Source organism: Lycorma delicatula, chromosome 2 (genome assembly GCF_047948215.1).
Source record: "Lycorma delicatula isolate Av1 chromosome 2, ASM4794821v1, whole genome shotgun sequence".
Lineage (NCBI taxonomy): Eukaryota > Metazoa > Arthropoda > Insecta > Hemiptera > Fulgoridae > Lycorma > Lycorma delicatula.
In genome coordinates this window covers 119,615,736-119,628,171 of record NC_134456.1, presented here as the reverse complement: position 1 = coordinate 119,628,171, position 12,436 = coordinate 119,615,736, and the positions used below count along the sequence as shown (strand labels likewise).

At 27.6% G+C, this 12,436-nt stretch overlaps 1 protein-coding gene across 2 annotated transcripts in view; it reads left to right on the top strand.

Moving 5' to 3' along the window:
• The window catches only part of PolD1 (DNA polymerase delta 1, catalytic subunit), a 91,201-nt gene extending 82,644 nt beyond the window's left edge, over window positions 1-8,557 (top strand). For both annotated transcript variants that reach the window (XM_075356164.1, XM_075356163.1), the window contains 4 exons: window positions 1,832-1,961; window positions 3,854-4,037; window positions 6,334-6,423; window positions 8,360-8,557. In XM_075356164.1, the coding sequence (XP_075212279.1) occupies window positions 1,832-1,961; window positions 3,854-4,037; window positions 6,334-6,423; window positions 8,360-8,456 (501 nt within the window). In that variant the 3' untranslated portion in view covers window positions 8,457-8,557. The remainder of the gene's footprint in view (window positions 1-1,831; window positions 1,962-3,853; window positions 4,038-6,333; window positions 6,424-8,359) is intronic.
• Window positions 8,558-12,436: the final 3,879 nt, after the last annotated feature.

Sequence of the window (12,436 nt, the reverse complement as noted above, 5' to 3'; positions counted from 1 at the left end):
ATTATTTAATATTAATTGAAAATTATAATTTAGAGTCGTATTATTTTTGGATTTTCTTAGCAAATTCTTATAAAAATTATATATTTATTTAAAAAAAAATCATTTTATGTAATTATTTGACAGAAAAATAAAATAAATTTTAAATTGTATTCAATTTATAGTGATTGTTGAAAATTCTTTTTCACTTGTGTGTAATAGGCACAAGATTTCTGGTGTGTATTTCAGAATTCTGGTATGTCATATAAATAAAAGTTAATATTAATTAAAGTATCCGTTTTGTGAACTGCTGTATACGGGTTACAAATATTAATTTTGACCTTATGGTGTAGAATAATCAGTTTTTATTAAATTATTTGGTAAACAATTTATTTCAAGAGTAATCAAGGAACTTTTATCCTAACTTAATAATTAATAACTTTTAATAATTATTAAAAAATTAATAATTGTATAAATATTTGTTATTAATAGAAACTAATATTTTAGCAATTGTGTAACTGTTCACTTTTACTAAAGAATTGGAGGATTGAATCTCACTTTCAAATGAAATAAGTTCAAATGAAGTGCTGCAAAAGTATATATATGTAATTTAATAGATGTACAAGGAAGTCATGTGGTGCCCACATCAGATATTTTTGAAGGGTTAAATAAAAAAAAAAAATGTTTAATTTCATTTAATATTTTTCCGTATATATATATATATATATATATATATATTTATTTATTTATATATATATATATTTTTTTTTTAATGAAATGGCTATATTTTTAGTTGTATTTACTGTAATGCACTTTCATTTGTAGATTTTTGTTTGTTTGTTTGTTACGATTTATTTTCATTTTAAAAATTGTTTACAAAACACTTTACTGTAGGAAATCTTTCATTTAAAGATCAGTGTTTCCAATCATTATTTTGTGTACTGGTAGACTTATGAAGTTTCATTTAGTTTGGAGAATAAATGGGGGAAAAAATTGTTCACTTCTTAATAATAAATTTATCTTCTAGATAAAAGAAGCTTTTAGCTCTATGTAAAAAAATGAAATATCACAAAAAAGTAAAATAAGGAGTTTGAAACAGATTTTGTTATTAAATTAATTTTTTTTTTCTTACTTTAACACTTCTACTTATGTCTTAGTATAATTTTATAAAAAATGGTTATTAAAAAAAAAATTAATGTTTTGAAAAAAAAAATTATTGTTCTGAAAATGCAAAGTTGATTAATGCAACTTATAGACTAAAAAAATAGACTTAATTAACAGTGCTTCATTGGCTGTCTGTTAACCATTATATAATTTAACTTCTTGAACATTATTTACATACATCATCTAACATTAATGTGAATGTATTGTTTTATAAAATTACTTTTTATGTAAGAAAACTGTATAATATATTAAAAACACTGGATTTTTAAAAGAAACTTTTGTACTGATAAATCATCATTTAGCATTAATTTCAGTAACAAAGTACTGTCAAGCATTTTTTTTTAACACTGTTAACAATTGATGATTTGTTAGTAAGTTTTCCTCAAAGGAGTGCTTAATTTTCTATTATTGTATCATTAGAATTATTGTACATAGACTTTTGAAATGTGGAACCATTTAGGATTATTGAATTTATTCTCTGTATTTTCACTTTTTGCATATTGTGATGTTAATAACAGTAGGAACGTGTGAGATCAATGATAAAGTTGGATCACATAGTTATGCCTTTTGCATAAGAAATAGTAATTTCCTAGTAGTGTCAAAATTGAAACAGCTTTTTTCATATTAATGAGTTTTATTTGTGACCAGATAATTAATTCTGTTGGTTTAAATTTTTTTTATTTTGTTGCAGGATCCAATTTATGTGTTGGAAAATAGTATCCCAATTGACTTCAGCTACTATTTAGAAAATCAATTATCCAAACCTTTATTAAGAATATTTTCTCCCATCCTTGGTGACAAGGCTGAATCAATTCTTTTACGTAAGTTTTGTAAACTTAATCTAAGTAATAAGTATGCAAGAATTTATGGTAGTTCAGTAAATATATAATTTTTTCAGTTCTAAAGCTCACTTATGATTACTCGTTGATGTTGAGATAGCTTAATTAATCAGATTATTTCTAAGTTAATATTACAAAACCAGCCTTTAACAATTCAGATTGTAGAAAATTGATAAAATGTAGCTGTATGTATCAAAGTGAAAAACTGTTTATAAAAGAAAAGAAAGAATTTCATGTATGGGCACAAATTCTGGCCTATATTACCACAACTAGCAGAATTTATTTTTGGAGCTAATTTAGAATAATCTCATTCTGCATTAAACTTATAGGAACTTCTATTGCATTTTTTCTGCTAAAGTTTTTTATTATAAATCTAACCATTATATAATTATTTTGAAATTTATGAAAACTCAATTTAAATAGAAATATAATTACTACTACACCCACTATCAAAGAGTGATGAACTTTGGTATGTAAAAAAAAAGAAAAAAGAAATAACAATAAAAAAAATACTAAAAAAACTAATACTCTTAAAACGAAAATATTTTAAAAAGAAATAACAAGATTTATATAAATTGTAATTTATGGATTGAAGTAATAGATATTTTCTTTCCCAGTATTCTGATAAATATTTATTGCAATTCAAAACGTTGTTATAGGAGAAACTTTCTGTTTTTAAGGAATATCTGTATGTATGATGTGTATATAATGTGGTAAAAGGATTAAACAATTTTTTTTAAAATTTGGTTGTCTTTTCACAGACATGATATGCTACAAACATTTGAACAGTAGTCATGAAAATCATGAATGAAAGAAAAAAAAACTTTCTAAACTGTTTTGAAACTGTAAGAAATTATAAAATAACAAGTCCAAATGATAGAAGGGAAACAATTGAGTAATAATTCTGTTCTCTATTTACCATTATTGCTACTTTAATTACCTTCTAGAACGACTTTGTCAGAAGTAATTTGATGCTAAGTACTAGTGAACTGCAGCTTACAGATTTAGTTAAACAAAGCTGAACCATTTTGAGTATAAGTTAAATTGTACACCGCATTTTATGTTAGATGGTAGGGGGTTATTATTACTGGTACACTTTTAATGTTCTTTCCAGTAATGTTCTCAGATAGTCAAGATGCATAAAAATAAATTATTGAATAGTATTATTCCTGCTAAAACAGATTTTATTGGGAAATGTTGACAAGATTTTGTTATATTTCTCAAAAGTAAAAAGAAATACAAAAAAAGAAGTCATTTAAAAAGAAAAAAAGGTATATGTGTTTTTATTTAATTACAGTTAGGTTTTGTATAAAAAAATTAGCTAACTGGCAAAGCCTGAATTTTGCTTGTCTTTTTCATTTTGGATTAGGTGATTGATGTTAAAATTTTGCTCGTAAAGTAACTAACTTGTTTCTTTTGTGGCGATATAAGTCTGAAATTCATGTAGAAGGAATTTTCGCCATTACTGCATTGTTGATTTTCAGATTTCTGAAATATGTTTTTCACTTCAGTGTGTTATTGAAATTCACCAAAACAATTTTCACAGTTTGTAGAACTTATGCTAGTAATAGAGATTGTAGAGACAAGTAAAGTTACTTAGGCTGAAGTTAAGTGTAGGTCCATTTACTTTTTCTAACTGCATTGCATGGTTTGCATTGCTTATTTCAGTCGAGTAAAAGAATATTGTATTTCTAGTTATAGATTTGTTTAATTATTAAACATTGATCATTAATTAATTACTAAGCATTAATCATACAAATTTTGATCATACAAAAACGTAAAGGCTTACAAACTAATATTAATTAATATTATACTGGCTTATAACTAATATTATATATTAATGTTATTCAATATTACTGTGATCTGTTTTTTAGGTGGTGATCACACAAGAACTAAAGCAGTAGTAACTTCAAGAGTTGGAGCTTTATCAGCTTTTACTAAGAAAAAAGAGACTTGTCTTGGGTGTAAAAGCATTCTTCCAGCTTCAGAAGAGCACAGCCCAGTTTGTAAATTTTGTTTATCTAGTGAAGCCAACCTGTATCAAAGGGAACTTTCTAAGTATGTTGTTAACATTATCTCCTTTTAAATTGAATTGTTTCTTTGTTGAGTTGTATGTGTACCATATCAAAGAAAAGTATAATTTTATTCTTTAGAATATATCTTTGTTTTCTTATATTTTTGTTTTTACTAAATACTTTTAAATTAATAAATATGCTAGTAACTAGTTTTATCTCTGTTCATTGTGCACAATTACTCTGAGATAATAAAAATAGTTGCTTACATCAAAATAAAATATTTTAATATTAAATCATACAATTAATTTAGCTGTACTGGATGTTGAGATGTTCCATTCATGTATAATTTAGTCTGCATTTTAATCTTTTTAGTACCAAGTTTCTGTCATGTTGATGATCCTTAGTTGCAGAAGAGCTGTTTGGTAGATAATTTTTTTTAATTGTGATGTTGAATGTAATGTTACTGGTTTCCAGGCTGAACTGTCAATCCACCGGGTTGGTCTAGTGGTGAACGCGTCTTACCAAATCAGCTGATTTGGAAGGCGAGAGTTCCAGCGTTCAAGTCCTAGTAAAGCCAGTTATTTTTACACGGATCTGAATACTGGATCGTGGATACCGGTGTTCTTTGGTCGTTGGGTTTCAATTAACCACACATCTCAGGAATGGTCGAACTGAGAATGTACAAGATACACTTCATTTACACTCATACATATCATCCTCATTCATCCTCTGAAGTATTATCTAAACGGTAGTTACCGGAGGCTAAACAGGAAAAAAAAAGGCTCAACTGTCAGAAATTCCAAAAGCCACAATTTATTTGATCAATTCTTTCATATTTATAATATGAAATATTTATATTTTTTTAAATATTTATATTTATATGAACAAATAATAGAATTGTTTTTCTTCATTGTTTGGAGATTACATGATTTGTCTGTGCCTTGTAAAACATGAAGTTGTAATAAATCAGTGTTTAGTTAAAAAAATTAGTTTTAATAATATATTTTGTGCTTAGAAACTCTTTAATACTAATGTATGTATTAAAATTTATTGTTATTAATAAATTAATTAATAAATTATTTATATTAAATTACAAGGGCTGTTCAGAAAGTAACTTACGTTTTGAAATAAAAAACCAACCAAATAAAAAAAAGGAATTTTATTATATACGTTTGAAAGGGACAATCTTAAACTATTTCTTTACATAGTCGCCATTTGAATTGAGACACTTATCATGCATCATAATGATGCATTATCGTGCATCATAACGATGCACAAGCTTTTCAATTCCTTTTCTGTAGAAATCTGCCACCTTGGATTTTTGGCACCCATCTTGCACAAAACTTGTGATAACCAAGCTTCCGTGATACAATTTCATGCGGTAAGCTTTGTGAAATTTAGGGGAAATGAAGTGAGGGTTCTGTAATTGTAATGCGGCGATTTTCATGAATTTTATTGATTTTAATTATCAGTTCTTCAGTCACAAGGCTAGGGGAACCACTGCAGTTCTCATCATGAACATTGGTGTGGCCATTTTTAAACTGAATGCACCATCTCTTCACTTCACCTTCACTCTTTATTCTATCTCTGTACACCTTAAAGTTTCCGATGAATTTCATTTGGTTTGAGGTTTTATGCCAGTAAAAACCTAATCACTGAATTGCACCTCACAACTCGCAGGATTTTCTATTGAAGTGCACATTTCAATAATTCACAACAAACAAAGAAAAATCACAGTCCGCACTACAACAGCTTGATGTGTACTGAGTGTAGAAACGATTTGATACCAAGGTGGCGGCTCTATCCCCACCTATCTCCACGCTAGGCATAATTAAATTACTTTCGGACCGCCCTTGTAGTAGTAGTGTGACTAATACAGCTAATTTTTCCAGATTTAATAGTATTGCATAAATAAGAAAAAAATATTGGGTGAGAACTATTTTTATTGTTGTGAATTTTTGATGATAATTTTGGTTATCTTGTATAAGTATATATATTTTTTTTTTTTTTGTAAATTGATTGTTACTTTCTTAAAAAAAATATGATAAAATTAATTTACATTGGTAAATTAGTTATTGAAGAAAATTTATGTAAGTTGGTTATTGCAAGAAAGCATTTAAATGAATAAGGAATTTGAATAAAAATAATTATATCAATATAATAAAATTTAGATCTTCTTTTTAATCAGTCTTACTTTCATACTACAGTTTTTGTATTTTTAACTTAAATAAAAGCAATCATGTGTAGAATCTAGTACAAAAATTCCATTAGTATCACTTTTCTTTTATATATTATTATAAAACATATAATTTATAAGTAGTGCTTTCTTTTCTTGCTAGATATCAGTCCCTTGAAGATAGATTCTCACGGCTATGGACTCAGTGCCAAAGATGTCAAGGAAGTCTTCATGAAGAAGTTCTTTGTACAAGGTGAGTTGTTATTATTGTCATTTTCAAATTAATCATACTCTGATGTTCTATAACAGTAGAGTAGTTAAGGCATAAACAACATTAAACTATAACTGTTATATCTTTGTATTTATCAACTTTTATGTATATGTATAATTTGAAAATACATACTACAATATTTTCTGTTATTAAAAATATTAATATATATCATCATACATATCTTGTTTGGGATTTACATTAATTCTGTGATGCTCATCCATTTATTATATAAAAAAAAATTATGTAGCAGAAAAAATCTAAAGCTTTTTTGCTAAAAGCTAAAAATGCACTACATGAGTAATGTTTATGGACTATTAGAATTTCAGTTATTTCCTTGTTGGGAAGTACCAACTTATTAATATTTAAATGTTAGGTGTGATTAGCCTATTTTATAGTAGTAGTTCATACAAGGATAATGAACAGAAAGTAAAATAACTACAGAATGAACCACTATAATGTGGTTTAAAATAACAGAGATATACAGTTATAATGTCAATAGAAGGACGACTTCCCCTCAAAAAAAAACTGTTGGATATAAAAAAAGTTTTTAATAAAAAATTGAAAATGTATATTAACTATGTGAATGAATTTAAATAAACATGAAGTATCATGCAAACACAAAATTATAACTGGTGATTTATAAAAGAGCAAAAATTCAATTCTTGGTTGACATTTTTTTAACACGATTTAATGAGGAATTTGTGTCATCTGTAAAAAATATTTGTGCTTTCAGAATCGAGAAGAAAAAACTTTAATTTTTTGATAACTGTCCGGTCCATCCACCACCTAACCTATTAAAATCAAAAGGTGGTAAAATTCCAGCTGTTGGATCAGTGAATTAGACCTTTAAAGGATATTATTGACAAAAATTAATAACAGCTATTGTAAACTCAGAATTACAAGTTCTAGATTTTTTTTAAAACACATTAAAAACTGTTACATACAGTTCTGGAAATACATGTCATAATGAAAGCAATGTGACTGTAGCAAATTGTGCTGGTCAAAATGTATGAAGAAAAATAACTCTGAAATAGACAATATTCTTATTTTTACCTACAAAAATGCTCAAGAATATTCTGCATTTATTGTCCGAGTATTATTTACGAATCTAGAAGAATGGATTAAGGAAGACAAAGAAATATCTGTACTGTATTATATGACCTATGGATGAAATAGAACAATCTGTTACTGTACCTGGAAATTTGTTAAAATAAGTGAAGTTCTGAACGATGTAAATTGCTTAATGATGTGGTTGGAACAACAAAGCACGTGAGATCCTCTTTATTTGTTACAGTTGCAGACTATTAAATCATATATAAAGAAAAAATTAACTCCAAGGAAACAAAAATAACTTCTTACTTCTTCAAATAACTTAAATATAAGTCTGAAATTATATACATTCAAATATGTTGTGTTAATAATGTATTCTAATAAAGCAGTACTGTTTATTACTTTATGATATTTTCAATTACTACAGTACTGTATTTTCAATTAGGGTATAAGGGAAAGTGGCTAAGACAGTGATTGCCATCTTACTGTAGTTACCATAGTTAACTGTTTAAAAAAAAAAATTTGAAAATGAAATCCAGCTACAAAAATGCCACATATTTATTTTTCTACATTTTATTTTATCACTTAATATTCTCATTGTTAACTGTCCACTTGGTAATATTTTAGTTGTTTTAAAATATTAAGTCATAATATTTTAAAACAACTAGTATATTAGGTGTTCTTTTTTTTTCTTTATCACTTTATCTGCGGATGGCCGTGTTGGGACCATCTGGAAACAACTTAGAAGTAGAGACGAACACATTTTTATAAAATGAATCAAATCTCTTTTTATATTATTGCTGCTTGTAAACATTGCATTATTCTTTAATTGTCTAATATATATGTTTTTGAACAATGTCTATTTCAGCCGAGATTGCCCAATATTTTATATGAGGAAAAAAGTACAAATGGATTTGGTCACTCAAGATAAAGTTATGGAAAGATTTGGAGATCCAACATGGTGATATTTCAATTGATGAAAAGCTTTTTCATTGTATTATTTTTAAAAAAAAGTAATTTGTAAATAATTGTTAAAGATGTGATTAAATTTATTCATTAATTTAGATTATTTGTGTTTTACTTCAAATAATGACTTTCTTAGATTTTGTGTTATATTCAATGTTCTAATTTCCTAATAATCTATTCTAATAATTCTCAGTTTTGATTCTTTTTTTTAATTTTATTCTTTTATTGTTTATTTTTTTAGGTTACATGAAATATCATATATTCTAATGATAAAATGTTTTTTCATTAATTAGTAAGGTATTATAATTAAGAAAAGTTAATGTGTGACCTTAACAATGAAAATACTGGTCTTTACATTTAGATGTTCTATTTAAGAAAACTAATATTCCATAAAATTTTTTGAGGATGAGTTTATTGCTATAGAAGTGTTTAAGGTCAAAAAATTGATAACTGATGTATGGACGTGAGGGAGCTGCAGATAATTCTTAAGAGAATTTCCTGTGTTATGATGCACATCATTAAAAGTTGTAAAGAATTCTTTGCCTAACCTTTAATTCTAATAGAAATTAATTCTTCAGAGTAGGAATGAACTTTATGACTTCAAGTCATGGGAACACTTATTTTAATAGTGAAATATATTCTAATAGCGGCAGGATATTATTTTAATAGTAGATTAGCGCATGAACAACACTCCTTTACTGATCTGTCACACCTGAATAATTTAGGTATAATTAGACCTAAATACATGGGAATGTTGAATTATTATATTGGGAAATGTATATTATTGTTATGTTAAGTTCATTCTGGAAATCAGTTCTCATTTATGGAGATGGTGATAGGTGGGTGGCATAGTAAAAATTAAACAAAATGAGTTGGTATTATCTGGAGTTATTTGGTATGATAATGGTGTTCTATGAATTTAAAAATTATTTTTGTCATCTGTTACAGTATAAGTCCAACAAGTTTGGTATTCAATTCAATGTAATTTGAAGAAAAAGGTAATAAGAAAATTTGATTGAATAATTGTTTCGAGCTTTGTTAAATTAGGATCTTCTATTGAAGTGATGGATTTTTAACTATAATTGTCACAGTATTCTCTTGATGATGCAATATTTGCATTAGATTTAAAAATTTTGGAACAAATTTTGTTGATAAAAAATGAGACCGTAATACAAAAATTACTGACTGATAGGAATTTAAAAAAATTAGAATTCTAAAAATCACTCATTTTTTGTTTGTGTTCTGATGATGTAAGTTCATTTCTTGATGTAAGCCTGGGTCAATTATCATGTCAGACTGTTGGAAAGGCTACAGAAGTGATGAAGCAGCTGATTTCACACACAACTGAAAAATAATCATTACAGTTTTTTAGATCCTACCTAAACTGATGGAGTTTTTCTAAAATGTTGGTTTTACAAAAAATATCAGAAAACAGCATGATATCACTGAAAAGTTATCCTGCAGGATTCATGTTATTACAAATGTGTAGGCTAAACCACAGGATTTAGATTTGACACTGTTCTGCATAATATGGCTGAATGCTGATTTTCACAAATGAAGTAAAATTTAATAATAATTAAGTAAAATTTCAGGGTTTCTATGTTTTCTTCTTTGGAATTTTGCCATTTATGCAAAATGTTATAATAAAACAGTAAAATGTCAAAAGACTTCTTGTATGTGGTATACTTTTATTCACCTTCACAAACGAGTTTTACTTTTTATGTTTATTAGTATGTTCTGAACAACCTGACTGCCTAATTAAAAATGATAAAGGATTCTGACTCTTCCTGTAAATTTTTGCGGGTCAGTGTCATCCCAGAGAGCGGTAAATGAATATAATTTCCCACTGATTATTGCAAATGCTGAGGAAATATATACTAGATGAAACTCAGACTTTATATACCTAAATAAATATACTAACAAGGTATTTTGTTACTTTCCCATCTAGAACTATAGGAGAGCCATAGCTTTAGAAGGGAAAGTATAGTAATGGGTCCAATTTGGAAATATGCGGTTTTCACCAGATCTTGATGTTTTGACACCTAAGGAATCTAAAAAACCAGATGCAAATTTTCTGGATATTCATATGTATGTGTGTCTGTTCGATGTCACACTCCTCACATCTCCAAAACTACTGGACCGATTTTGACCAAACTTGGTCAGATTACTTCTACATATGGGGCATTGTTGCCATTAAATTTTCAACTTAAAAAGTCATGGGGATGAGGCTGTACAGCAAGGTCATCATCTCCAGATTTCGCTTAATTAAGATCTTATTTTTCTTAGGCACATTTGTTAACAATTAAAAAATAATATTTGCAAAAAGATTTTTCTGCAAAATCACACCGCCACCCCAAAGAAGTGCTCTCAATAGTACTCTCTCACCACAAGGAGCACTAGTGTAACACTGACTTACAGTTGTTGTAGTTGTCTGCTATATTGTGATGTCACAGGTGAGCGATAAAGTTAAATAAATTAATAATATTTAAAGTGTAAAAAAGTATTTGATGTGGCTGCTAGTACTGCCACGCCCGTGCGAATGAAGTATGGTATGCGCATACGCTTTAGTTAGAATCATTGGATTAAATAAACAAAAACTATTATATTTGAATAAAATGATAAATATTTTTAATTAAGTTGTGTGTGTAAGCTGTAAGCCATGCATCAGAAAAAAGCTGCGTGACAGGAAATTCCTACAACTGTGTTATCAGTTTTTTTTTTAAGACTATTCAACAGGTAACAGTACATAAGAAATACTATGATATGTTAAGTAGAATATATCAATCCCAGTAAAATAATTTTTTCTAAGTTTATAGAAAAGAAATAAACTTTTCTAAGTTTATAGAACAAAACAAAAGTAATGAAATGTAGTAGAAATAACAAAGATGGACCACTGAATGTGAAAATAGGAGGAGAAAAGATTATGGAGGTAGAAGAATTTTGTTATTTGGGAAGTAGAATTACTAAAGATGGACGAAGCAGGAGCGATATAAAATGCCGAATAGCACAAGCTAAACGAGCCTTCAGTAAGAAATATAATTTGTTTACATCAAAAATTAATTTAAATGTCAGGAAAAGATTTTTGAAAGTGTATGTTTGGAGTGTTGCTTTATATGGAAGTGAAACTTGGACAATCGGAGTATCTGAGAAAAAAAGATTAGAAGCTTTTGAAATGTGGTGCTATAGGAGAATGTTAAAAATCAGATGGATGGATAAAGTGACAAATGAAGAGGTATTGCGGCAAATAGATGAAGAAAGAAAGAAGCATTTGGAAAAATATAGTTAAAAGAAGAGACAGACTTATAGGCCACATACTAAGGCATCCTGGAATAATCGCTTTGATATTGGAAGGACAGGCAGAAGGAAAAATTGTGTGGACAGGCCACGTTTGGAATATGTAATACAAATTGTTAGGGATGTAGGATGTAGAGGGTATATTGAAATGAAACGACTAGCACTAGATAGGGAATCTTGGAGAGCTGCATCAAACCAGTCAAATGACTGAAGACAAAAAAAAAAAAGTTTATAGACAGAATTTAAAATAATCTTTTAAATTTTAGCCTCAGAGTTTCTAATTAGCTGCTGATTTTATTCAAAAGGTATAAAAGAATTGTAATGGTAATTGTTAGACATTACCTATAGTGAATTTCATTGTACAGAATTTAAAAGTAGAATAAATATTACAGTAGATTAATTAACAAAATTATAAAAATATTATGTTTAATTTGGGATGTGAAATGTGTACAATATGATATAATATGTAGGATATTATTTTCACTGGATTATCTCATTAAAAATTCTCTTGTTAAAAATATTCTTTGACAAGGAGTCAGAATTTAGTGTTAGTTGTTTAGGACTTCTACATAAGGAATTATTTGATTGAAAATTATAGCCCTCTTATGGAGTATTGCTATATTACTGATACTGCATAGGGGGGGATATACCCATGTGGTCATTCCTGTATTTTATTTACCAAAGA